Source organism: Meles meles, chromosome 12, assembly GCF_922984935.1.
Source record: "Meles meles chromosome 12, mMelMel3.1 paternal haplotype, whole genome shotgun sequence".
Lineage (NCBI taxonomy): Eukaryota > Metazoa > Chordata > Mammalia > Carnivora > Mustelidae > Meles > Meles meles.
In genome coordinates this window covers 43,143,123-43,170,225 of record NC_060077.1, presented here as the reverse complement: position 1 = coordinate 43,170,225, position 27,103 = coordinate 43,143,123, and the positions used below count along the sequence as shown (strand labels likewise).

General features: G+C 37.0%; 1 protein-coding gene and 1 pseudogene across 2 annotated transcripts in view; one reads left to right on the top strand and one right to left on the bottom strand.

Annotated features, from left to right (window-relative positions):
* SMCHD1 (structural maintenance of chromosomes flexible hinge domain containing 1) overlaps positions 1–7,978 on the top strand; it is a 152,894-nt gene extending 144,916 nt beyond the window's left edge. For both annotated transcript variants that reach the window (XM_046025087.1, XM_046025086.1), the window contains one exon: positions 6,923–7,978. In XM_046025087.1, the coding sequence (XP_045881043.1) occupies positions 6,923–6,947 (25 nt within the window). In that variant the 3' untranslated portion in view covers positions 6,948–7,978. The remainder of the gene's footprint in view (positions 1–6,922) is intronic.
* A 3,687-nt stretch (positions 7,979–11,665) lies between these two features.
* Positions 11,666–26,984, bottom strand: LOC123953883 (annotated as a pseudogene).
* Between the last annotated feature and the right edge of the window lie 119 nt (positions 26,985–27,103).

Below are 27,103 nucleotides of genomic sequence, written 5' to 3'. Positions count from 1 at the left end.
TTTGCAACATGATTTTGCCACCCCTAGTGCAATAGTAGACCTCGGCAATAATAATAGATATTTTAAGTGATAAGATAGAAAGTTGATGGGGAAACTTAATAAGGTAAAGATCAGATTGATATACCTGAATCCACTGATTGATCTTAGCAATACTAAAAGCAGGACATTTGCTATTATGTGACTGAATAAGAAGTAACCGGAATCCAGTGAGGCTTAGGAAGTAATAAACTCCAGAAAACTTTTTCCCTTGGATGGTATGTAAATGGTAACCTCCTCAATGCTTGGAAAGGAGGTTAATTCATTGCAAAGAATAGATCCTATAAGGCATAAGAGGTTAAATCTCTCACAAATTGAGAATAGTTTGATTTAACTACAAGTGTACAAGAAGTAAGGGAAAATTTATAGAGGAAAGTTAAATGATACCACCAGGAAGTATCAGCCAAATCCAGAATGTCAAGAACGGAACATAGCACATGGCAAATGACTGATGTTGTTAATGGAATTGGTGCCATAAAAGAAGGATAGGAAGAAGGATGAACTGTTTGACATAGAATAAAAGTGATTGAAAAGTATAAGAAACAAATGCAATGTGAAGTCCTTGTCTGGATTCACATTTGAATCTTTCAGATATGATAACTTTGAAAAAAATTGAAGAAATTTTAGTATCATCTGGGTATTAGATATATTAAGGAATTATTTTGTGTATAACAGTGTAATAGTATTTACATTAAAATAAATATATCATTAGAAATGTGTACTGAGGTATTGGTGAAATAACGTGATGTCTGGGATATACCCTGAAATACTGCCAGAGAGATAAAAAAAGTGTGACAGGATATCAAAACAAGATTGGGAAAAATATAAAATTATTGCAGCTTGAAATAGGAGTTCTTTGTATTGTTCCCTTCATTTTCATGTAGGTTTACTATAATTGTTTTGCAGTTTCTTTATTTACTTAAGTTTATTACTTAAGTAATCTCTACACTTAACATGGGGTTTCAACTCATGACCCCAAGATAGTCATATGCTCTTCTGACTGAGCCAGCCAGTTGCCCCTACTATAATTTTTAAAGAAGTGATTTTTTTTCCCATTTTATTTATTTTTTCAGCGTAACAGTATTCATTCTTTTTGCACAACACCCAGTGCTCCATGCAAAACGTGCCCTCCCCATTACCCACCACCTGTTCCCCCAACCTCCCACCCCTGACCCTTCAAAACCCTCAGGTTGCCCCAACCTCCCACCCCTGACCCTTCAAAACCCTCAGGTTGTTTTTCAGAGTCCATAGTCTCTTATGGTTCGCCTCCCCTCCCCAATGTCCATAGCCCGCTCCCCCTCTCCCAATCCCACCTCCCCCCAGCAACCCCCAGTTTGTTTTGTGAGATTAAGAGTCATTTGTGGTTTGTCTCCCTCCCAATCCCATCTTGTTTCATTTATTCTTCTCCTATCCCCCTACCCCCCCATGTTGCTTCTCCATGTCCTCATATCAGGGGGATCATATGATAGTTGTCTTTCTCCGATTGACTTATTTCACTAAGCATGATACGCTCTAGTTCCGTCCACGTCGTCGCAAATGGCAAGATTTCATTTCTTTTGATGGCTGCATAGTATTCCATTGTGTATATATACCACATCTTCTTTATCCATTCATCTGTTGATGGACATCTAGGTTCTTTCCATAGTCTGGCTATTGTAGACATTGCTGCTATAAACATTCGGGTACACGTGCCCCTTCGGATCACTATGTTTGTATCTTTAGGGTAAATACCCAGTAGTGCAATTGCTGGGTCATAGGGTAGTTCTATTTTCAACATTTTGAGGAACCTCCATGCTGTTTTCCAGAGTGGTTGCACCAGCTTGCATTCCCACCAACAGTGGAGGAGGGTTCCCCTTTCTCCACATCCTCTCCAGCATCTGTCATTTCCTGACTTGTTAATTTTAGCCATTCTGACTGGTGTGAGGTGATATCTCATTGTGGTTTTGATTTGTATTTCCCTGATGCCGAGTGACGTGGAGCACTTTTTCATGTGTCTCTTGGCCATCTGGATGTCTTCTTTGCAGAAATGTCTGTTCATGTCCTCTGCCCATTTCTTGATTGGATTGTTTGTTCTTTGGGTGTTGAGTTTGCTAAGTTCCTTATAGATTTTGGATACTAGCCCTTTATCTGATATGTCGTTTGCAAATATCTTCTCCCATTCTGTCAGTTGTCTTTTGGTTTTGTTAACTGTTTCCTTTGCTGTGCAAAAGCTTTTGATCTTGATGAAATCCCAATAGTTCATTTTTGCTCTTGCTTCCCTTGCCTTTGCCGTTGAGGAAGGAATCCATCAAAGTCCTTGAGGAGAATGCAGGCAGCAACCTCTTCGACCTCAGCCGTAGCAACATCTTCCTAAGAAGTGATTTTTTATTTGTTTTTTTTTTTGTTTGTTTGTTTTTTAAATAATTTTTTTAAAGATTTTTTATTTATTTGACACAGAGAGAGAGAGATCACAAATAGGCAGAGAGGCAGGCAGGGGGGTGGAAAGCAGGCTCTCTGCTGAGCAGAAAGCCCAGTGCAGGGCTAGATCCCAGTACCCTGGGATCATGACCTGAGCCGAAGGCAGAGGGTTTAACCCACTGAGCCATCCAGGAGCCCTAAAGAAGTGTTTTATTAATTTATTTATTATGGTGAGCATATTTCCAGTTTTCTAAGAGACCAGGGAGGAAATTCCTGCCAAACAGTTCTAGACTAGTATACATATTCTTAAAGCTGTACTGTAGCCTCAGCACTGAATTAGCCCCAAACTTTGCCATTACTACAGTACAACTACACATTTCACTGATTTGAATTTTGTTAATTAAGATTTTATAAAAACTCAGAGGTAGTATGAGCTAGAGTTGATTTTTTAGTTTATCATTATGTTGTTAGTAGTGGTAGTATCTCTTCACTGAAGTCATACATGTAAATAAATCAAATGGTATATAAGATTTAGTGTTGCATTGTAATGTAAGCCACATCTGTAATTTAAAGTTTCCTGGGAGCTGTATTAAAAAGAAACAGAAGAGAAAAAAGAAAAGAAGAAACTGTGAGACTTATTTTAATAATTTTTTAACCCAGTATACAAAATATTTTTGCAACATATAGTGTAAAACATTTCTTGAGATACTTTAAACTCTTTTTTCATATAAAATCTTAGAACTTCAGAAGACAGCAAATCTCTAAGAACTAGTTACATGGCAAGTACTCTAGAGATACACATGGCTAATGGTTAACCCATCTGGAGAGCACAGTGATAAAAAGAGAGCTTATGATGATGAAATCTTAGATCCTATGCATCCTCACCCATCTTATTCCCCAGAAGCAACCTTTGCTTTAACTATTTAGTTTCGGTTATTCTGTTGTTGCTGATCTGTTTTTTGCCTGGCCCACCTAATGACTTCTGGACCGAATTGTTTGGAAATGTTTTAGAACTTTCCCTCTGTTGTGATATTATTTAGGTATAGTCTATCCTGCAACCATAAGCAAATCCTCCATGCTTTTTTCAAAGGTAGAAAGCTGTAAACCACACATATATTATTTTGGCTATGTAAATATTTAGTACTAAGCAGAGTTGTGTGGTAGGATTACATTGACATCCCTGTAAGATTCTAGGCCAACAATTAGTGTTCCAAATGTCAGGATCAAATAAGTCTTTTATACTGTATCAGTTTTTTATAAATTTTAACCCAGTCGCTATTTAGACTGTTTCTTGGATATTGTTAATTTTTCTGCACTTTTTAATTTCCTTTTTTTTTCCTTTCACTGTTTACCTTTTTTTTTTTTTTTAAGAATTTATTTGAAAGAGAGCAAACTGAGTGGGAGGAGGAGTAGAGGGGGAAAGAGAGGGCAAGAGAGAATCTCTCAAGCCGAGTCTGCACTGAGTGCAGAGCCTGACTCGGGGCTCAATCTCACAACCCTGAAATCATTACCCAAGCCAAATCAAGAGTTGACACTCAACAGACTGAACTACCCGAGGCACCCTGTTTGACTGCTTACCTTAATCACATACTCTTCCTACTACTACAGTGACTAGTAACTATACATAGGTCTCATGGATCTTCTTTGGCTACTCTTGGGTTGAATCTGCTGTTTCTTGGATTCCTTGTGTTTCTCTCCTATAATAGAAAAAGTGTGTACAAAGAAACATGGAGCCCTTGTGTATCTGACAAAGCCTTCATTCTGCCTTAACATTTTTTAAAGGATTTTATTTATTTATTAAAGCATATGAGAGGAAAGGGGGAGATAGAGAAAGGGAGAGAATCCTAAGTAGACTCCGCACTGTGCATGGAGCCCAGCTCAGGGCTCAATCTTACAACCCTGTGGTCATGACCTGACCCAAAACCAAGAGTCGGACTTTTAACTGACTGAGCTACCTTGGTGCCCCCTGCCTTCACATTTGATTGAAGTTTTCTTGGGATGATGGGATAGAAACTAGTCTAGAGTATACCAAAGGAGGAAGGACTGGGAGATAGTCTAGAGACGATGGGAGACAGTCTGCTTGATGGAATCTGGAGAGGGTGTAGACTCAGGGTAACAAAAGAGACGGGATGGAAGGGAAATGGAAAAGGAAACCACATCCTAGGACTATGCCACATTTTCAGCCCAAAATTCTGGAAGTTTTATTTCCTTGTTCCCAAGTATTAAAGATGCCACCACAAAGTTAGATAAAACTGGTAGTTAATTAAATGTTGGCATATTGGCTTCAGGTTAGTTGATGGCACACTCGAGGCTTATCTCATGCTGGGAGCTAGCAGCCTGATAGTTGGCTCTCCAGCCATGTACTTGTAAAGCAGAGCCTGCTGGCCCATGGACCCTGCTCTGCTCTGTCCTACCTAAAATTTCCACTCAGAGGGACTTGATGGAAAAATAGTTCTTGTTTTTGTAGAAGAAGAAAAAATACAGGCCAGAACCATTATTCTTTTTCTTAAGTGTAATTGTACAGATAAGAATCATCATGCATATGAGGGGAGTCGTATGAGAGAAAGTCCAAGATAAATAGCAAAACCATCCCTGGAAGATGATTCAGCGGAACTTTAAAAAATTTTTAATTCCTAATTAGATTTTCAGGGGGAGTTATATTCACAAAATTCAGTTTATTATTAGGAGAAAGATATAGCCAGGATAAGATAACAGATTACAAATACTGTTGCAGAAATTAAAATTTCAAAAGACTAAAGTCAAACTTCCCAGAAAAATAGGAAAAATATGTGAAGACAAAGAAGGAGACATAGAGAATCAATTCTGTTATGAATCCTGGAAAGTTAAAAAAACAGAGAAGCAAAAATGTGTGGAAGAGAATTGCCCAGGGATAAATGAAAAGGCCCACTGAAAGCCCAGCACAATGACTGACAAATGATGTACCAAAACATATTTCATAGTAAAATTTTAGATATTGAAGAAAAGGGGAAGAGCATAAATGTTTCCAGAGAGCAAATACAACCATATTGCCTACACAGATTTGACACACAGAAAATAAAAACAAAAAGTTAGCCATTTTTGTTTAGCTCTGTTTTGGCAGTGTTAGAAGTTATAGGTTGGGGGCGCCTGGGTGCCTCAGTTGATTAAGCAATCAGCTCTTGGTTTCTGCTCAGGTCATGATCTTATGTGTCATGTGATCAAACCCATTGTTGGACTCCACACTCATTGAGAAGTCGGCTTGAGGATTCTCTCCCTCTGCCCTTCTCTCCACTTGTGCATGCTCACTTTCTCTCTTTCTCATAAATAGTGTTCAAAAGAGAAGTTTTAGATTGAAAATTTGGTATATTCTATCCCGTGGTTTTCTCTCCCTTTGCATCCTATTTTTCTTTGGGAGATTTAAAATCAGTTTAAATTTCCATTTTAAAAAATTTCTTTTTAAGATTTATTTTTTTACTTTGGAGAGAGTGAAAGGGAGGGCCAAGGGAGAAAATCTCAAGTAGACTTCCTGCTCAGCTGGAGGTGGGGCTTGATCTCACAACCCTGGATCATAACCTGAGCAGAAACCAAGAGTTGATAGCTTAACCGACTGAACTACCCAAGTGCTGCTAAAATTTAAATCACAGTGTTTGGATTTTTTTAAGACTTTATTTATTTATTTGAGATAGAGAGTGAGAACACACAAGTAAGGGATGGAGGGAGAAGAAGGCTCCCCATTGGGTAGGGAACCCAATGAAGGACATGATCCCAGGACCCTAGGATCATAACCTGAGCCAAAGGCAGATGCTTAACTGATTGAACCACCTAGGTGCCCCATAAATTACTGTTTAATTAGTAATTTCCTCGTTCTTAATCTCTGCCAGTTTTCTATAGATCTTGAACTAATAATTCTTGTGCATTTGAATACTTTAAGCATTTGAAACAAAAATATCTTGGGGTGCCTTGGTAGCTCCGTTGGTTAAACATCCAGCTCTTGATTTCAGCTCAGGTCATGATCTCATGTTCACTGTGTTCATCTCTATATGAATGGAATTATGGTTTTTTTAATGTTTTTCCTTTTGCTTGTCCTTATTTTGTGACTTTTCTGAAATAAGCATTATAATTCTTGTTTATTTTTAAAATAGTAATTTCATTTAAGGAAAGGGGAAAAGAAAAGTGAAAGTGAATATACCATTCATTTTCATTCATTTCATTCATATATTCAATGAATATACCCTTCAAAAGAAAAATGAAAATATAACATTCCAAAGAACTGTCGTCCAAATTGTTTCATCTTTACTCTGTATGTTAAGTACTGCTTTTATTTTGAGGAATTTTTTGTGTGTGTGACATACATGTGACAAGTAATTCTATACAAGAATTTAATTAAATGTTTATACCAAGAATTATAATTAATGAAAATAGTTCCATTTGGTATTTAACCACTGAGGTCTGCTGAGGGAGTTTAGAAAAACTGTGGTACATAAAATTTTTTCTTTTCCACATTGACCAGGATTATAACCAAATCAGATGTATGAACAGTTACAGAGAAGAGGGGGCCATTGGTCTCATGAAGAATGCCCTGCCTTCTGCAGCTCTGTTTCAGAAGACCAAGAGGGTGACTTACCAGACTGAGTATTTCTGGGGATGCTACAACTATCTGGGCATGCATTTCCATGTCAGTCCAGATGGGACTGGAAACAGCCATTCAATTCTATGAATCTCACTGGACAGTATGGATTTACTGGAATTATTCCAGTCATCATGCCCTTTGGTTGTCATTATCTTGCAAATGTGTCAGAGGAAAATGTGCAAATATGGCAGTGACTGTAAAACTGGCACATGGCATTTATTAATCCTGAAGAAAAGCATATGTACTATTTTTCAGTATAATTATCATGGATATGCTAGAACTATTTCTTGAAAACAAGCCTTTTTATTACTTCTGTGTGAATTTATTTAACAAAACTGTTTTGTCTGTTGTGTCTAAGGAAAGTTCTAGAGGTTAGGTATTTAATTGTAAATATGTGAGGAAACTCTTAATGAAGAATTCAGAATAAAATTTGAAAAAGCACAGGTATCTGGGAATTCATATGTTAAGATATATGAGAAAATGTTAAATTGAGAAGTGAACTTGTGACAGCAGTAGCATTTTAAATTTCTAAAGACTTATTCTGTATATATATATATGTAAAAAATGCAGCAGCACCAATTTTTATAAGTATTGTTTGACTTTATTAATACTAGATGATATAGTCTCAGCCTTAATTCTACATTTTCATTGTTTTGTAATTTTTTATTACTATTTTTAAAGGGTTAAAGAAGTTGTACACTCCCACATTAATAATAGTCTGCTAGGAAGTTGCTGCAAAAACGTTCAAATTGTGTATTAATTCAGGCTAATGTATGTAAATGTCTTTGTGTACGTCCAGGACTATTGGTTTGTGAAGTTATTTTGTAAGGAAATGCTTTTGGTACAATTTTGTGTCCCATGAAATGTGTGTGTTTTTTAATCCTTTCTGAAGATAACAGTGAGGTTAATAAAGAGGATTGTTTCTTCCCTATTAAATAAGTGTTTTCCTTTTTTAACATTGAAAGCTTTATAAAAGTTACCTTGGTAAAAACTATATAATATTGATTTATCTTTATAATTGGAATTCATTTAACTGTTGAAGAAGGAAATGAATTGGCAATAATTTAGCTAAAGGAAAGACTGGATTCCTTTTAAATGACTCTAGTTCTTACTAGTTAAATGTTAGTGCAAAAAGAGTTCCATCTTCTAAATTGTTTATACTTTTGACTATATGAATTAGTTATTTATAATCACTGTGAAATGGGTGAGATGGTTATATTTTTAGTATGTAATTTTTGAATAATACTTGTTAGTAGAAAGTTTGCATTTGTGTCCTTTTTATACTGTCAAAATATCTTCAGTTATAGCAGCTAAATATTTTCATGACTGTAATTTGTAAAGTTATACATGTTTATTTAAGATGTTTTTTTGCATGTTTGTTGAACACCTAGTATGTCTTTTGACTTCAAGAAGAGGTTGCTACTTTTCATTATCACATACAGGTTAAATTTAGGAATAGATTGGTAGCAACATTAAAATTCATTGTAGGACATTTGGCCTTAAAATATTAATTATCTTAAATATAAGGTGAAGTTTCTCCAAATCTGGCCTTGTGCAAACAATTATTTCATTTACAGATTCATCAGTAACCTTTGTGTGGAGATATCTTACTGTCTAAAATTAATTCCCTTTTAGAGAGTGATCAGATTGCTGTTAAAGAATCACCTGTCCCAGTGACAATTCATAGTATAGACAGACATTCTTAAATATATTTTATGTTAGGAAGACTAAATTCAAGATAAAATAATGTCTGATAATATAAAATAGATTCCCAATATTCTGATTCTTTAGACTGTGCTCCAATAAACGTGGAATAGAAAATATTAATTATATCTCCCTAGAGTGCTGTATTTAAATCTTTGCTTACATCTATTTTCTCACTTGTGTTTCTCCCCTACAGCTACTTTTTTTTTTAAATTAAGATTTTATTCATTTATTTGCCAGAGAGGGAAAGAGAGATCACGGGCACAAGTGGGGAGCAGCAGGCGGAGGGAAAAGCAGGCTCCCTGCTGAGCAAGGAGCCCAATGCAGAACTCAGTCCCAGGACCCTGGGAACACAATCTGAGCTGAAGGCAGATGCTCGACTGACTGAGTCACCCAGGCATCCCTGTCCCCCTCCAGTTACTCTTAATTCTGTTTTTTAGTTCTTGAGAGAAACAGAACTTTGTATTTCATTTTTCTATATTTTTATTTTAGTAAGTTTTATTTTAGAAAGAATTATGTACCTTGACTATGTACTTGATAGTCCATTGGGGAAGATTTTTTTACTGGTATACTTAAATATAATTGGAATTCAGTTTTATACTTTAAAATAGCAGGAACAAAACCAGTATAGAATGAGACCATTACTTATGTTGTGCTAGAAATTATAGGGTAATATTTAAAAGCCAGGGGAATCTTTGTATTCTTATATCATTTAGATAAGAGTTCTGTGAAACATTTAGTGATAAGTGGTTAGCAAGTTTAGTGAAAAAGTCCATTTCCATGCTTTTAAAGACCAGAAATACGTTATGATTTGTTAAACTTGTTACATATTTCTTCTCTTCAGTAGTTTTACGGAGTGAATTCATTGAAGAACTGACAAGTCAATCATGGATCCTTTTGTCAAATACTAATGAAAAGTCAAAAGAATCATAAAGAAACTAATAAGATCTGTTTAAAAGAAATAATGTATTGAGCTTTGGCTACATTTGTATTAAATATTCAGGTGCTAATTGCCTAATGTTTTATATAGTAAAATTAAGAATGGAAAACAATTTCATAAGACTTTTATAAATATGAATCCTGAGATGCTTCAAAATTTAAAACCAAAAGTTGGCCTTAGTAGCTTGAAATACAGAATGATTTTTATTGCAACATTTATAAATTCATTAATTTAGCAAATACTTATATCTGCTATTCTGCAAACCAGTGTGTCTAACTTGTGGCAGAAGATAATAGCTACCAATTAATGAATAGCATTACAGAAGACACATTAGATTAAAAACAAAAAAATGGAAAAAGATACATTGTGCAAACAGCAATCACAGCAGATTTGGAATGATACTAATATATAAAATTGAAAGATGTTATTAGAGATAATTAGGGAACATTTTATAATGATAAAAAGGTGAATCCATTAGGAAGATATAACAATTATACATGCATCTAATGACAGAGTACCAAAATACATGAAGCACCAACTGACAGAAATGAAGAATGATAATTCAGCAATAATAGTTGGAGACTATATGCCCTGTTCTCAATTATGGATAAAACAACTATACCAAACACACTAGAAGACTTGGACACTATAAACCAACTAGACTTAACAGACATATAGAACATGGCATCCAATAACAATATATATTCTTCTCAAGCACATAAGGAATATTTCTCCTGATAGACCATAGACTAGAGCATAAAATCTTTAAAAATTTAAAAGGACAGAAAAAATACAAAGTGTGTTTTCTGATCACAGTGCAGTCAAATTTGAAATATATAATGGAAAATGGAAACTCACAAATTTGGGAAATTAAACAAGACTACTCCTAGGTAACCAATGGGTCAAAAAAAATTTTTTTAATTCATGAAATACCTTGAGATGAGTGAAAACACACAACATATCAGAACTTATGGGATGCAGCTAAAGCAGTGCTTAGAGAGTAACTTAGAGCTGTAAATGACTAAGAAAAAAAAATCTTAATAACCTAATCCTTTACCTTAAAAGAGAAAACTGAATTTAAGCAGAAAGAAAATAGAGATGAGGATGGAAGTGAATAGAATGAAATAAAGACTAGAAATAAAAGAAAAAAGTAATGAAACCAGAAGTTTTGAAAAATCAACAAAATTGATAAAATTTTAGCTAATTGGAGAAAGAAAAGAATATAATGAAATGGAGACTATAGTTGACCCTTGGACAACATGGGGATTATGAACACCAAACTGCACCCCCCTACCACCCATACACACACACTTTGAAAAATCATAAAACTTTGACTCTCCAAAAACTTAATCACCACTGTTGACCAGAAGCCTTACTAGTAACAGTTGACACATTCTGTGTGTTATACGTACCACATACTGTAATGTTAAGGTAAGCTAGAAAAGAGAGAATGTTAAGATCTCAAGAGAATATGTTTATGGTACTGTACTATACTGAAAAAAAATTGCATAAAAGTGGACCCATGCAACTCAAATTTGTATTGGGTCAAGTGTCAACTGTATATATGAAAGAAGGACATTACTAATAACCTTACATAAGCAAAAAGGATTGTAAAGGAATACAATGAACATTTATATGTGAAAAAATGAGATAACTTAAGTGAAATAAATTCCTAGAAAGATACAAACTACTGGAACTGACTAAAGAAAAAATAGACAACTGAATAGATCTATAGAAGTGACAAGATCGGATCAATAATAAAAACTCACAAAAGCCAAGGCCCAAATGGTTTTACCACAGAATTCTGCCAGACATTTAAAAAATTAATACCAACACTTTTTCTTTGTAGAGCATATGCTATTTAATAAAAAAAAATAATGAAGTTAATTGTTTTCCTTTTCAGTATTTGCTTTAAGAGAAAAATCTTGAAGTTTGTAGGGATTTCTGATGCCAGAAAATCATGAAATGTAAGAGAACATTTAGCAATCGGGGTGGCGTACCTCATGACAATCAGCATATGTCCAACTATAACTTGCATTCCACTTACTCAAGCTGAGATATCCTTGTTCAGGTTGAACATACTGTGAGTAGAAGATCGCTGCTTCTAAGAAATAAGATGGAGTCTTTGGAGAATGGCCTCACTGAATTAGTAAGTTAGCTATCTCCACATTTTGGTGATTTCCCCAGTTCTTCTATAATAGCTCAGTGCTCTAGCCATCTTCTGGTAAGTCATGGTCTTCTGGTGGTCTTTTCTTTTCCCCCAAAGTTGGACAAGTTTTTCTTTTGTTTTTTTTCTGTCTTGTTTTTGTTTTTTATTTTTATTTTTTTTTAAAGATTTTATTTATTTATTTGACAGAGAGAGATCACAAGTAGACAGAGAGGCAGGCAGAGAGAGAGGGAAGCAGGCTCCCCGCTGAGCAAAGAGCCCGATGCGGGACTCGATCCCAGGACCCCGAGATCATGACCCGAGCCGAAGGCAGCGGCCTAACCCACTGAGCCACCCAATCCCTACCGCCAATAGGAAGCTCAGACTCATGACCCTGGGATCAAGAGTTGCATGCTGTTCTGACTGATTGAGCAAGGTGTCCCCTCTCCTTTGTTTGTTTGTTTGTTTTGTTTCGTTTAGATTTTATTTATTTGACAGGGATCACAAGTAGACAGGCAGGTGGGGGGTGAGGCAGGCTTCCGGCTGAGCAGAGAGTCCAATCCCAGGATCCTGGAATCATGACCTGAGCCGAAGGCAGAGGGTTTAACCCACTGAGCTACCCAGGTGTCCCTCTCGTTTGTTTTTTGATACAAGCGGGAAGATACCTTTTGTTTTATCTACCCACTAAATATAAAATGCCATCTCAGGATTATACAGAGATTCATGAAGGTATTTAAACAGGTTGAGCTTTCTGCCTTTGCTTCTTCCCCTTTGCTGAAGAACAACAGGCTGTATTAGCTGTTTTTCAGCAATGCTCAGCAGGCAGTAGGGTCTGACAGTACATTAGAAGGATTATTCACCACAGTCAACTGGGATTTATTCCTGGGCTTGCAAGGATGGTTCAACACCTGCAAATCAAGTGTGATACACTACATTAATAAGAGAAAGGACAAGAACCATATGTTCCTCTCAGTCAATGCAGAAAAAGCATTTGACATAGTACAGCATCCTTTTTTTTTTTTTTTTTAAGATTTTATTTATTTGAGAGAGAGCATGCACAGGGAGGAAAGGGAAAAGCAGGATCCCCACTGAACAGGGAGCCCAATGTGGGGCTCATGATCCCAGGACTCTGGGATCATGACCTGATCCAAAGGTAGACACTTAACCAGTTGAGCCACCCAGGCAGCCCTACAGCATCCTTTCTTGATTAAAACTCTTCACAACGTAGGGATAGAAGGAACATATCTCAATTTCATAAAAGCCATATACGAAAAACCCATGGTGAATATCATTCCCAATGGGAAAAAACTGAGAGCTTTTCCCCTAAGGTCAGGAACATGACAGGATGTCTACTCTCACTACTGTTGTTCAGCATAGCACTGAAAGTCCTAGACTCGACAATCAGACAACAAAAAGAAAAGGTAGCTGAATTGGCAAAGAAGTCAAACTCTCACTCTTCGCATATGACATGATAACTCTGTGGAAAACCTGAAAGACCTTACTCCAAATTAACTAGAACTCATACAGGGGTTCAGCAAAGTGACAGGATATAAAATCAATGCACAGAAATCTGTCACGTTTCTATACACTAACAATGAGACAGAAGAAAAAGAAATTAAGGAGTCGATTCCATTTACAATTTCACCCAAAACCATAGGACACCTAGGAATAAGCCTAACCAAAGAGGCTAAGCTTCTGTACTCAGAAAACTATAGAACACTAATGAAAAAGATTGACAGAGACACAAAGAAATGGAAAAACGTTCCATACTCATGGATTGGAAGAACAAGTATTGTTAAAATATCTACACCACTCAGAGCAATCTATACTCTGAATCTATATTCAAGGCAATCCCTATTAAAATACCACTAGCGTTTTTCACAGGGCTGGAACAAATCCCAAAATTTGTATGGAACCAGAAAAGACCCCTATTAGCCAAAGGAATGTTGAAAAAGAAAACCAAAGTTGGTGGCATCACAATTCCAGACTTCAAGCTCTATTACAAAACTGTAGTTATCAAAACAGTATGTTACTGGCACAAAAACACACACACATAGATCAGTGGAACAGAATAGAGAATCCAGAAAAGGACCCTCAATTCCATGGTCAACTAATCTTTGATAAAGCAGGAAAGAATATCCAATGGAAAAAAGACAGTCTCTTAAATAAATGATACTGGGAAAATTGGACAGTCACATGCAGAAGAATGAAACTGGACCATTTCCTTATACCATACACAAAAATAGACTCAAAATGGAAGAAAGACCTAAATATGAGACAGGAACCTGTCAAAATTCTAGAGGAGAACACAGGCAACAAATTCTCGCTAAACATGTCTCCAAAGGCAAGGGAAGCAAAGGTAAAAATAAATTGTTGGGACTTGATCAAGATAAAAGCTTTTGCACAGCAAAGGAAACAGTCAACAAAAAACAAAAGACGATGGACAGAATGGGAAAAGATGTTCGCAAATGTCTTATCAGATAAAGGGCTAGTATCCAAAATCCATAAAGATCAAACTCAACATCTAAAAAACAAATACACACACACACACACACACACACATATATATATATATACACACCACTAGTAATACAAGGGCACTTCTTCAACCTGATGAAGGTCAGCTATGGAAAGTCCAGAACTAACATCATACTGGATGCTTTTCCTCTAAGATCAGGAACAAGACAAGGACATTTGCTCTTATCACTTTTTACTCAGCATTGTATTGGAGGATCTAACTAGGGCATTGAGCAAGAAAAAAAAGCCATACAGATTGGAGAGAAAGAAGTGGGACTATCTCTGTTTACATGACATTATCTGATCTATAGAAAACTCTAAGCCACTAAAAAAAATTAGAATACATGAGTTCGTCAAGGTGCGGATACAAGATCAATATACAAGATCAATATACAAAATCAGTTAAATTTCTATACACCTGCAATGAACAATCCAAAAACTAAATCTCACAGTAGCATCAAAAAGAATAAAATACTTAGGAATGAATTTAATGAAGGAAATGCAAAATGGTTACTCTGAAAACTACAAAACATTGTTGAAAGAAGTTCAAAATAAATGAAAAATCTCGTATTTGTGGATGGGAAGACTTGACTGTTAAGATGACAGTACTCCCAGTGAATCTACAGATTCAACACCATCCCTATCAAAATCCAGCTAACTTCTTTGCACAAATTAAAAGTTGATTTTGTAATTCATATGGAATTGCAAGCAACACAGAATAACTAAAACTATACTGAAAAAATAACAAAGACTCAGATATCCCAGTTTCACAACTTACTAGGAAGCAACAATAACCAAGACAATGTGGTATGAGCACAAAAATGGGCAGATTGCTGAATGGAAGAGAACTGGAGTTCAGAAATTAACCTATGCTCCTATGGTCAGTCAGCTGATTTTCAGCAAGGATGTCAAAACCAGCCAAAGGGGAAAGAGTCTTTTGACAAAGGGTGTTGAGACAACTGGATAGTCAAACGCAAAAGTACTAAGTTGGACCTTTCCCTTATACCATGTACTAAAATTAACTCAAAATGGACCAAAGACCTAAATATTAGAACAAAAATAAACTCATAGAAGAAAAGATAGGGATAAATCTTTATGATACAGGATTTGACGAAGAATTCTTAGATGTGACACTAAAAGCAAGAACAATAGAAAATAAGATAAATTAGACCATCAAAATGAGACTTTTTTTTTTTTTTCAAATAAACCCATCAAAGTAAAGTGACAACCACCAGAATGGGAGAAAATATTTACCAATCATACATCTGAAAGGGACCTATATCTACAATATTATAAAAACTCCTACAACTCGAAAATTCAAATCAAAACAGTATGGTTTTTGCATAAAAATGGGTAAATTAATGGAAACAGGAAATAAGCCCATGCCTACATGATCAATTAATTTATGATGAAAGAGCCAAGAATGTACAATGGGGAAAAGACAGTCTACTCAATAAATGGTATTTGGAAAACTGGCCAGCCATCATACACAAAGATAAATTTGAAATGGATGAGAGACTTGAATGTAAGACTTGAAACTTAAAACTCCCAGAAGAAAACATAGGTAGTAAGCTCCTTGACATCAGTCTTGGCAATGATTTTTTGGACCAAAGACAAGGAAAGCTTAAACAAACATAACTACATCAAACTAAAAAGCTTCCGCACAGGAAAGGAAACCATCGATAAAAAGGCAACCTACTAAATGAGAGAAGATATTTACAAATCACATATCCAATAAGAGGTTAATATCTGAAATATAATTTCACTTTTTAAAAACTCAATAACAAAAAGCAATCTGATTAAAAAATGGACAGAGAATCTCAATAGACATTTTTCCAGAAAAAACATGCAGATGGACAGCAGGCATTTGAAAAGGTGCTCAACATCATTAATCATCAGGGAAATGCAAATCAAAACCACAGTGAGAGATCACTTCACACCTGTCAGAAATGTCTATTTTCAAAATTAAAAAAAAAAATGTTGAGGATGTGGAGAAAAGTGAACCCTTGTTCACCATTGGTGGAATTTAAATTGGTACAGCCACTATGGAAGACATATAGAGATTCCTCAAGTAATTAAAAATAAAACTACCATATGATCCACCTTGTGGGTATTTATCTGAAGAAAACTAAAAAAGTAACTCAAAAAGATATGTGCACCCCCAGGTTTATTGCAGCACTAGTCACAATAACCGAGGTATGGACATAATCTAAATGTCCATCCATGAATGAATGGTTAAAGTTGTGGTATATATATATATACAATGAAATATTACTTATCCATTAAAAAGAATGAGATCTTGCTATTTGTGACAAGAAGGATGGACCTTGAAGATATTATGCTAAGTGAAATAATTCAGACCCAGACTAATATTGTATGATTTCACTTACATCTGAAATCTAAAAAAACAAACAAACCCGAAATCACAGATACGGAGAGCAGATTGGTAGTTGCTAGAGGAGAGGATGAGGGAGGTGGGTAAAATGGGTAAAGGGGATTGAAAGGTGCAAAGTTCCAATTACAGAATAAATAAGTCATGCAGGTGTAATGTACAACATGGTGACTATAGTAAATAATACAGCATTGTGTATTTGAAAGTATTGCATATGAAACTATGTATGATGATGGATATTAACTAGATTTGTGATGATCATTTTGCAATATATACAAATATTGAATTATTATGTTCTATACTTGAATATTATAATGTTATATGTCAATTATAACTCAATTTTATAAAAAAAGAAATTTTTAAAAATCTAATAACCCTTAAAGAAATTTAAAGATCTAATAATCCTTTTTTAAAAGTAGTGGAGGGTCATCTGGGTGGCTTAGTCAGTTAAGTGTCTGATTTCAGCTCAGGTCATGATCTCAGGGTTCTTGGATCTAGCCCTGCAACGGGCTCCCTGCTCAGTGGGGACACTGCTTCTCCCTCTCCCCGCCCCCTGCTTGTGCTCTCTCACTCTCTCTCTCAAATAAATAAATAAAAATCTTTTTAAAAAATTTAAAAAATAGGGGTGCCTCTGTGGCTCAGTGGGTTAAGCCTCTGCCTTCAGCTCAGGTCATGATCTCAGGGTCCTGGGATCGAGCCCCACATCGGGCTCTCTGCTCAGCAGGGAGCCTGCTTCCCTCCCCCCCCACCCCCACCCCCGCCTGCCTCTCTGCCTCCTTGTGATCTCTCTCTCGCTGTCAAATAAGTAAATAAAATCTTTAAAAAAAAAAAGAATTGAGGCCATCATCATTTGAAAAAAAATTAAAAAATAAAAAATAGTGGAAAATATAAATTTTTGAATAAGCTGAATAAATAATAGAAAGGGGAAAATGAAGAGAGAAATCCTAAAGCAATAAGAAGCAGAATAAGGTGATTTAATGACACCATGGCATCACAGAGCAGTCAGGGATCCAGAGGTTGTGAAGATCAGTCCTGCTCTCAGAACCAAGCCCTTCCCAGAAGACTGTATTTTTTACTCCATATAAACAGTCAAAAGATATTTTGACAAGTATATTAAATACGTTTTAAGCCTCAATCTGAGTGAAAATGGAGTCAAGCTTGTAGAGCTTTCTAGACATAGACAAATGCATCTTGATATCCTTAAAACATTTCTGTTTCAAAGCATCACCCAAAGCTATCTTTCCAGGATGATTTAAAGGATACAGATTCCCATTTTGCCAGGTATGCTTTTTAAAAGATTCTTCCTTATTCTAAAATGTATATATCTATTCCATTACATTACATTACATCAAATGTTTTATTTATATCAGTATATGTGAGAAATGAAGCAAACATCCACTTAATAACCAAATACCTACAAGAACTAAATGCCTGTGAGGAATAAGAATGCTGCTCTAGAAGCACCCATGTGCCCTTCTGGATCTTTCAGCTCTCCCTCTCTGGAGGAAACCACTCTCCTGCCTTGTTTCTCTCTTCCTTGTCTTTACAATCTCATCACATATTATGTATCCCCAAACATTAATTAGGTATTAATTTGCACTTCCATGGTACTAATACATTGAGTGTATTTTTGTTGGCCATTTGAGTTTCCTCTTTTGTGAAGTGCAGATTCTAGTCTTTGGTCCTTTTACTGTTGGATTGTCTTTTTCTTCTTAATTTGTTGTTAATTTGTTAAGTTCCTCTATCCATTCTTTATCAGATATATGTTGCAAACATGTAAGAACACTGGGAGGTACCGGGACAAGCTTCAAGAGCAGGTGAAGACTCCAGGGTCTTGCAGGTGGAGTTAAAGTTCTCCAGACATGGAGAAAATTCCACACAGAGGGAACAGTTTATGCAAAGATTATATTTGTTTAAGGACCTCCAATTAACATAATTTGGAAAACGTAAAAAAGGAGAAAGAACCACTTTCCCTTCTCAGACCTCCCCAGGCAAATTAGATTTGCTTCTGGGTTTAACATGTTTAGTTTTAATGCAGATGAAACAGATTTGTGTGTTTGTCCACTTTGGACTTTCACTCGGCTCTTTGAAGCCTCATCTCTGATAAAATACAGCGTATTTCTGGGCAAGGGGGAGGCAGTAAATTAAGGGAAACCATCCTCTAAAAAAAGTTGTTTTTATTATCCAGACTTGTTCCCTTAAAATTTTTGAAGTACCCTAAAGAAGGGTTTAAAACTCCAACCTAAAGAGATCATTAGATTATTCATAATCAATCTGTCCTTCAGAAGACATAATTTATTTGAATTTCCTTGGGCATTGCTTAGGAACAGCAATCAGTTCAAAGCCTGAGATGGATTTTCCTCTTATTTGTTATTTCTACAGTTGACAGATCTTTTTGGCTAAGCAGGGATTTGGCAATGTTGGGTTCTTGATTCCAGCTTTTTAAAAGTGCAGTTAAGGAAAATTGTAATTCTGAGGTAACATACGTTTGAAACCTCATTTGGCCTCTTATTACCTCATTCATTAGAGCAAGAAGCACTCTGGCTGGAGATCACATGCTGTGGCCCAGGGAGAGGGTGACTCTTATTTTGTTCTCCGACTGACTGGGCCTCAGAGCGGGGTGGAGGAAGACTGAAAATAGTCATTTCTTGGCTGCACTGGTCAGGCGGGAGGGCCTCTCTAATCATGGGTCCATTTACAAGTGAGAAAGAGAAACAAGGTCTCTGGAGGTTGGCCTCACCAGTTAGGTGGATATGATGTGAACAGAGTTGGTAAAGGTCCAAGAAAAACTCCACAGAGGTTTAGATTTATTTGAGCCGTTTACATTTGTTCAGAGATAAAACTGAAGTGTCCTCTTCTGTTCTAAGTTTGAGTTTTCAACTTGTTTTCAAGTTAGCATGCCCAGATCCCAGTTCTCTCCCAAATGCAATGCTGCTTTCCTCCCTACGTATAAAACATAGGTTAACTCTTTCAACTCTCTTACGAAAGTCTGCTTTCTTTCACTTTATTCAGTGAATGTTATTAAATAAAGTGCTATGTGCCAGACACTATGCCAAGTATAGGGATCAAACATAAGATGAAATGTTTTTTTTTCCTTCAGTATATATTCAAAACTAATGGATGATGATGGAAGTCAGAATCAGTGTGACTTTTGGGAAGGATTCATGATTAGAAGGAGCCATGTGGGGCCCTGGGGTGCTGGTCATGTTTTCTTCACAGTCGGGGGGCTGGTTACACAACTGTGTTCAGTTCATGAAAATTCATTGAGTCACTTATGACTTAGGCACTTTTTATAGGAATGCTGTACTTTGGGGCACCTGGGGGGCTAAGTGGGTTAGGTGTTTGCCTTCAGCTTACGTCCTGATCTCAGGATCCTGGGATTGAGCCTCAAGTTGGCGGGGGTGGGGGGGGGGCCCTGCTCAGGGACCTGCTCAGCTCCCTCTCCCTCTAACGCTTCCCCTGCTTGTGCTTTCCCTCTGTCAAATAAATAAATGACTAATAAATTAAAAAGAAATAAAGAATACTATACTTTGATAAAATTCACAGGAGAAAACCATAATCTACAAATATTTATTTTTAAAAATCCTTCATGAAACTGGAATCCCTAGCACTAAAGGAGAAGATTCTTTTTGGGTTGAAACACATTGGAACTGAGTTCTGATAGGGTTTTGTTTTTTGTTTTTTGTTTTTCTAACGTTCGTCCTATTTCTCCCAGGAATCCTGGCATCACTTTGCCCTCAAACAGCCCTTTAGAAAGCATAATCTTAGAATATTCAGGGAATAAAATATTTTGTTTTTGTTTTTTTTTAAAGCTAGGGGAAAACATGTAAGGATGCACTAGAAAACTAAGGCACTTTCCTGCTTGACCCCTCAGCATTCTCTACGACACTCTTGTCTCACCTGTATTTTCCATTAGTCAAAAGGTAGTAGTAACTTTTTTACTGCCCATCGCTTATTAATTTATGTTTTAGTTTTTTGTGTTTTTTTTTTTAACCAGTGAATGCTCAAAGATGTCAGTGGGGCCTTGAAGGAGAGCTCTGCCACTATTTAAATGTGCTAGAACCAAGCCAGAGCAGTTATAGAATGGAGCAGCACAGTGCTGTGTTCTCAGCTCCCGAGGATGAATGTAAGTGATTAAGTGCAAGAAAACAGAGCCAAGGAAAGTTCATGAAAATATCTACCTTCATCAACCAATTAAACAATCAAGTCTTTGCTGCTTAATCAACTTTTTGAAAAAATAATATAAACTTCAAAAAGTTACCAAAATGTGCATGAGGCAATAACAGAAGAATTTGATGCAAGTAAAGTTTTGACTCGGAGAAAACCAGTTACTTCTCATTTTCTGATTTTATTATTTGAATTGACATTTACTAATATTTTAGCCTTTATAAAGGCTAGACAAACATAGTGTGGCTTTCAGTTCATTTTAGGCCTCTTAGAATGACCATATAATTTATTGTTCAAACCCAGGCACTTTTGAAGATGAAAGGAGACACTAAAAATAATTAATAGTGTTAACTGATCTGCAACAGGAGTAACCTGGGACTGGCCCAGGCAAATCAAGACATCTGCTTACTCTATCCATTGTTAGATAAGGCAGAAAGAGAACCAGAGTTGTTTTGTTTTGTTTCCACCAGCCTATACTGCTCTCCTTCTTGTTTAGTAGTCCTCAATCCTACCTGGTCTGTCTGCCTCACCTACCCACCCACCCCACCCACCTCTGGCCACATCTAAGACCACATACCTTGGTCTGGCTACTTCACCAGCTGGCCACATTAGAAACATACCAGGTACAAGTCACATTAACTGCCCCTTCCTTGCTAACAATTACATTCATTTTTTTATATCATGCTGGATTTAAAGCAAAACAAAAACTGTAACACTTACCTTAAACCCATACTTCTCTACAGACTTCCCTAATTAACATCCAACTTTTCTGATTGTATAAGCTCTATTTTTTCATCACCTAGCTACACAGTTTTTACTATGCTGTATTCTATTTACCAAATGTAGCACTATTTTAAATCATTTCAGTCAATTAAGATGAGAAGGAACTCAAATCTGTTTTTCTCATTGCCCGGTACAGTTTTGAATATGCAGAACTTCCCCAATATGCTTACTGACCAAACAAATCTTCTGATGGCCACAAAATTCCAAGAACTTTCCTTTATCCTCCCAAATGTATCAATTTCTTACTGTTCCTGGACTTAAGTTGAAATACCATTCATCCTCATTATTCATAAATTCTGCTTACCTACTTACTAAATTTATTTTTAAATCTAAAAGAAGCCATACTTATCGAATTTTCACAGTCATTTGTAGACTTGTGCAGAGGGGCAAACACTTCCTTGACCGACGTGCTTATTCCCAGCCAAGATCCAGCAAGACAATGCTCTCTACCTTCTTATTTTCCCTCTCATATTACAAATAACTGTCCTTTTCATGGTAAATTTAGTGTCACTTTTTTTTTTCATTTTGTGCTTTTTGTTGGTGATTTTGCTGTTTAAAATGGCTCCCAACCATATTGCCAAAGTGCTAGCTAGTGTTCCTAAGCACAAGGCTGTCATATGCCTTATGGAGAAAATATGTGTTAGTTAAGCTCTGTTCAGGCATGAGTTACAGTGATGTTGGCCATGAGTTTGATGTTACAGAATCAATGTTATGTATTGAATAAGGTATCTTTAAATAGAAACACACATAACACAAGGTTATGTATTGACTGGTTGACAAAAACCTTTGTGACCAGAGGCTTGTAGGAACCTAACCCTATATTTCCCCTAGGAGCAATTGTTCAGTATTAGCTAATTCACTGTTGGCAGCAACTTTATACACCATACTACATCAAATAAGGAGAATTGACCATACTTAAGTACTTAGCACGTTATTCAGAACTGCATAATCTGAAATACTAAAAAGAATGAATTTGCTCATGAATACTTTTTGAATGAGCATAGACCAAGATTGTGGTAAAATTTAATAATGTATTTTATAATCATCAAACATATTCTATTTAGAACATTTTGTTGATTCCAGAATAATTGACTCTTATTCATAAATAAATGATGAACTACAACATAGTTTGATGTGGCTCATATATGAAGACACTACTGCCTAAGCTGTTATAGCTCTCTTGGAAACAAACCAAATCCTAAGAGCCTATTTTTGTCAGTTATTTCTTATAAAGAAAAAATGTATTCAAAACCACACCATAAGTGTAACAGCAATGAATTCTCAAACATATTATTTGGCTATACGAAGCATTCTTGGGACAAAGAAACATCTGAAAAAAATTAAGCAATATGGAATTAGAAACTAATTTCATCTTTTTAAGAAAGAAGAAGTTCACAACTGAGTTGCCTGATGATCTGAGTTTATTTTTGTAGAGTTATTGATCCTTCCAAAGAGCTCACGGAATTGTCCTAAAATAAATTTCTTGGTAGAGGATGAAATCTCCTGAACAATAAACTGAGCTATATATTCCCCCCTGGGGGCAATAAAAAAGCAAACTGGGCTGGAAGTCAAGAACCCAGTATTCCATTCCTGACTATCACATTTAGTCATTCTGAATGAGTCATGCGTGTGCTTTCATGACAGCCATTTCTTCATATATTTCTTACTTAGAAAGAAGAAGAAGGATAGTATATGGTCCACTGCCCACGTCAGTTGGCACAAACAAAGAATGACAAAACTCCTGAACCTGGCTGCATTTTTGTTGCAGTGCTGATGTGGTAAGAGTAACAACTGTGAATATTCATCTTCCACTCGCCAGGCACTTGTCAATAAGCCTGGCACTGTGCCAGGCAGTTCACATGTGATAACTGTGTTGGGAACATACAGCCCCACAAGGCATTCCCATTTTCAGAGCAGAAAGTGGAGAATCGAGAGGCCTACTGACTTGTCTGAGATCATTCTGCTAAGAGGCAAGGGTACTCAATTTTGAACAGTATGTTAACTCCATTGCATGAGCTCTTAACCACTGTTTTCATGTATGATTTCAGGCATGATTTTAACTTTTCACAGTTTTGAAATTCTCGTGTGATAGTTTAAAACATATTAAGTCACACACCCCTGATCAATATAGGGAGATTTGTTCCTGGTATCTCTCAAGAGAGATGATTAAAATAATGGCCATAATTCTTAATAATGTCACCGAATCAATCAACTGATAAATAAGACCAGTCGGGTTCAGAAGATACTGAGATTTTTGAATCTTTAGTTATACACAGCAAATGGGATATTCGCAAATAAGTACATTAAGAAAATTTGAAGAGAGCAATTGTTCTTTGTTTTGTTTTGGTCTATTTGAACAAAGCCTTTGATAAGACAGGAAAGTAGCTGCTGTTTGTAAATTTTGAAGTCTAGGGACTCACTGAATTCATTCTGAAGGTGCCTTGCCCAGTGATGCCTATATCAAATGTAACTGATTGAAATTGTATCGACCAAACATTTACATTCCAAAACAGACCAAGCTAGAGTGCAGTTAATTTTTTTTAAATTTTTCTCAGAGATATTTCTGTCTCTCTTTCACTACCAACTTGCATTTCTTTTTTTTTTTAGAATCTTTTTTTTTTTTTAAAGATTTTTTTTATTTATTCATTTGACAGAGAGATCACAAGTAGGCAGAGAGGCAGGCAGAGAGAGAGGAAGGGAAGCAGGCTCCCTGCGGAGCAGAGAGCCCGACGCGGGGCTCGATCCCAGGACCCTGAGACCATGACCCGAGCTGAAGGGAGCGGCTTAATCCACTGAGCCACCCAGGCGCCCCACTTGCATTTCTTTTTAATGAAGCGCATCTTATCATTAGCTTATGAATGTATAAGGCATTTTTGTAGGGTGTATTATGTTAGGAATGCTTTGAAATCAAAATTTATTCAAGATACCCAGTCTTCAAGGACTTTTCCCCCTCCTCATTAGATAAGCAGCACAAAGACTTTGTAGTAAAGACACCTAAGAGTACGCCTAGATATCAGGGGGAAGTTTTTTGAGTTCTAGAAAGCAAAGACAAGAAATGAGAAGGATGGGACACCCAGGCTAGTCTTATGACTCTTGACCACATACATCCTAGATGTAAATCAGTTCATCTTGATCAAGCATCATGTGCTGATGACTGAATGTGAGGATGGGGAAAATTACCCACCTGCTGCCTCTGTGATGGTCACCCACTCTCCTCCACCAGGCAACTGAAAGGGAGTCTGGGGGCACTGGGGGCCCTTCTCGTGAAGCAGTGAGATATGTCCCCAAGTACAGAGCCTGATGGGCATTTTTATCATGACCAACAGTGAGGGAATAGGTTTTAAGAAGCAGGTCTAACTTTGCATTTTTGCTTTAGCTAAGTTGGTCACACAGAGTGGGAGTAACTATGGGGCACTTTGATTTTAAGGGCAGAAGAAATGCCTTCAGATTGTGATAAGAAACTGACAGTTTTCAAGTGGTTGTTTAAAGTAGTTGGCAGCTTATAAAGAATTCACACTTAGTAGCATTCTGCCAGTGACTCCGCCGTTATTCCCTATGGGTAAGGTTGATTGACCTGCCTTATTAGTCTGTCTCCTAATGTGCTCTCTATCCTCAGGATTCTTCCCTCTGCTTTCTGGAGATGGCTTCCTGGTTCCCAAGTTTGATGTGTCTATTCCTGTAGCTAGAGAAGAGAAAGGGAAGAGGGTCACTTGAGATCTTGGTCTCAAGTCTTCCTAAGAGTCAAACATTTTCTTCCATCTTCCCAGAGCAGCCCCTCACCAGGTACACGTGGGCACATGTCTAGAGAAACACATGTGACGAATACTGTCTCACATCATTGTACATCAGACAATTTCCACCCTTCACTGCACAGGAATGCCTGGAAGCTCTGTAAACACAGAACCCAGGTCAGTTTTGGCTCACTTGTGAATCCTCGGTATTTTCACATAATGCCTAGCTTATCACAGATACTCAGAATAAGATTTATTGACTGGTAAGTACCATTTATAGCTGATTAAATATAGTGTTGTGGTCATCTCAATGGAAAGTTGGTCCTCAAGCTCTTGGACTAGAATACACTTTCCTAGTATAACTTTAATTCAATGGAAAAAGTAGATTTGACCTCATCAGTTCAACTTGCTCTCAAGTTTGAGAGTTACCTGTACTGAAGAGACATTGTGGTTAACTGCTGGGTGTAGACATGCATCATTCGTGTTTCATTTTTTTGTGTCCTGTTTCTTCCCTTATGACACTTCATGAACAAACATGGTGTTAGGATGGGGACGATGGGAAGTCACAAAGACACAGATTGGGTTATGCAAAACCATTTTTTATCCCTTTCTGGATTTTTCCCCTCTGGGTGGCTCTTCTGAAGGCTGGGATGACTTCAGACCATTATGTGTGTGATCTTCTGTTTAAGAAAGTTCATGGATGGACTGTTTCCTTACATGGCATAATTTTCTGCTTGGCCTTTGTGAAATTTTTGCTTAGGGAATATCCTTTCTTTCATTTGCAAATCAAAAAGCCCAACAACATCCTCAAGGCATATTAGAGATAACATGGACCAATGGCTTCATTTAGGGAACACAGCAAATATTTACTGTCCATATAACAGGCCACAGCCAACAACAACCTATTCACTTATGGAAACTGTAGTTTATGCGGTCTGCAAATAACCTCACTCTAGTGCTCATTAGAAAAGCGGATTGATTGAAATACACCCCAGCATACAACACTTCCGTAGGGATTTTATGTGACATTCTTCTGTGGAGTTGCTTGGTCCCCAAAAGAAATTGGTGGAGATCAGTGTAACTCTAGGCAGAAAATACGTAAGCAAGCGAAAGACCAAGGTCTAGCGGTGTTTGAACTGTTAGGAGCAAATGGGACCATTGTGGCCTTTCACGTTGACAGAAAAAGTTCAGAGTAGGACATCAGAAGCGGAGACTGTCAGATTATCTTTCAAAATGTAGTGTAGCATTTATTAGAGTCTGATGCTGTGCTTCCTTCGCTGTTGTGAAGCGTGGGGCTGTCTCCCCGCTGCCCTGCACGTTCACTTGGACACTGATATGGATGCATGAGGCAGAGTTAAGAGAAGAGGATCCGTGTTCATTTCCCCCCTAGACTCTAAAGTCCAAATGTGAGGGAGAATGGAGACGTCCTGCCAGGGTAGGCAACCCGAGTCGCGTCCCTCCCAGGGACTGATAAAGATGTCCCTCACTGCCTCCGGGGAGCCGGCACCCGGGCACAGCGGGCACGGCGTGAGGACAGCCAGACTCGCCGACTGCGGCCGCATCCCCAAGGGGCCGGGGCGCGCCTGCTGGAGGGTGGGAGGCGGAGTTGCTCCTCTTCTGGGAAGAGACCAAAGGAATGAGTAATTGGAAATTCTGTAACTTAGACCCTTCTCCTAAACTC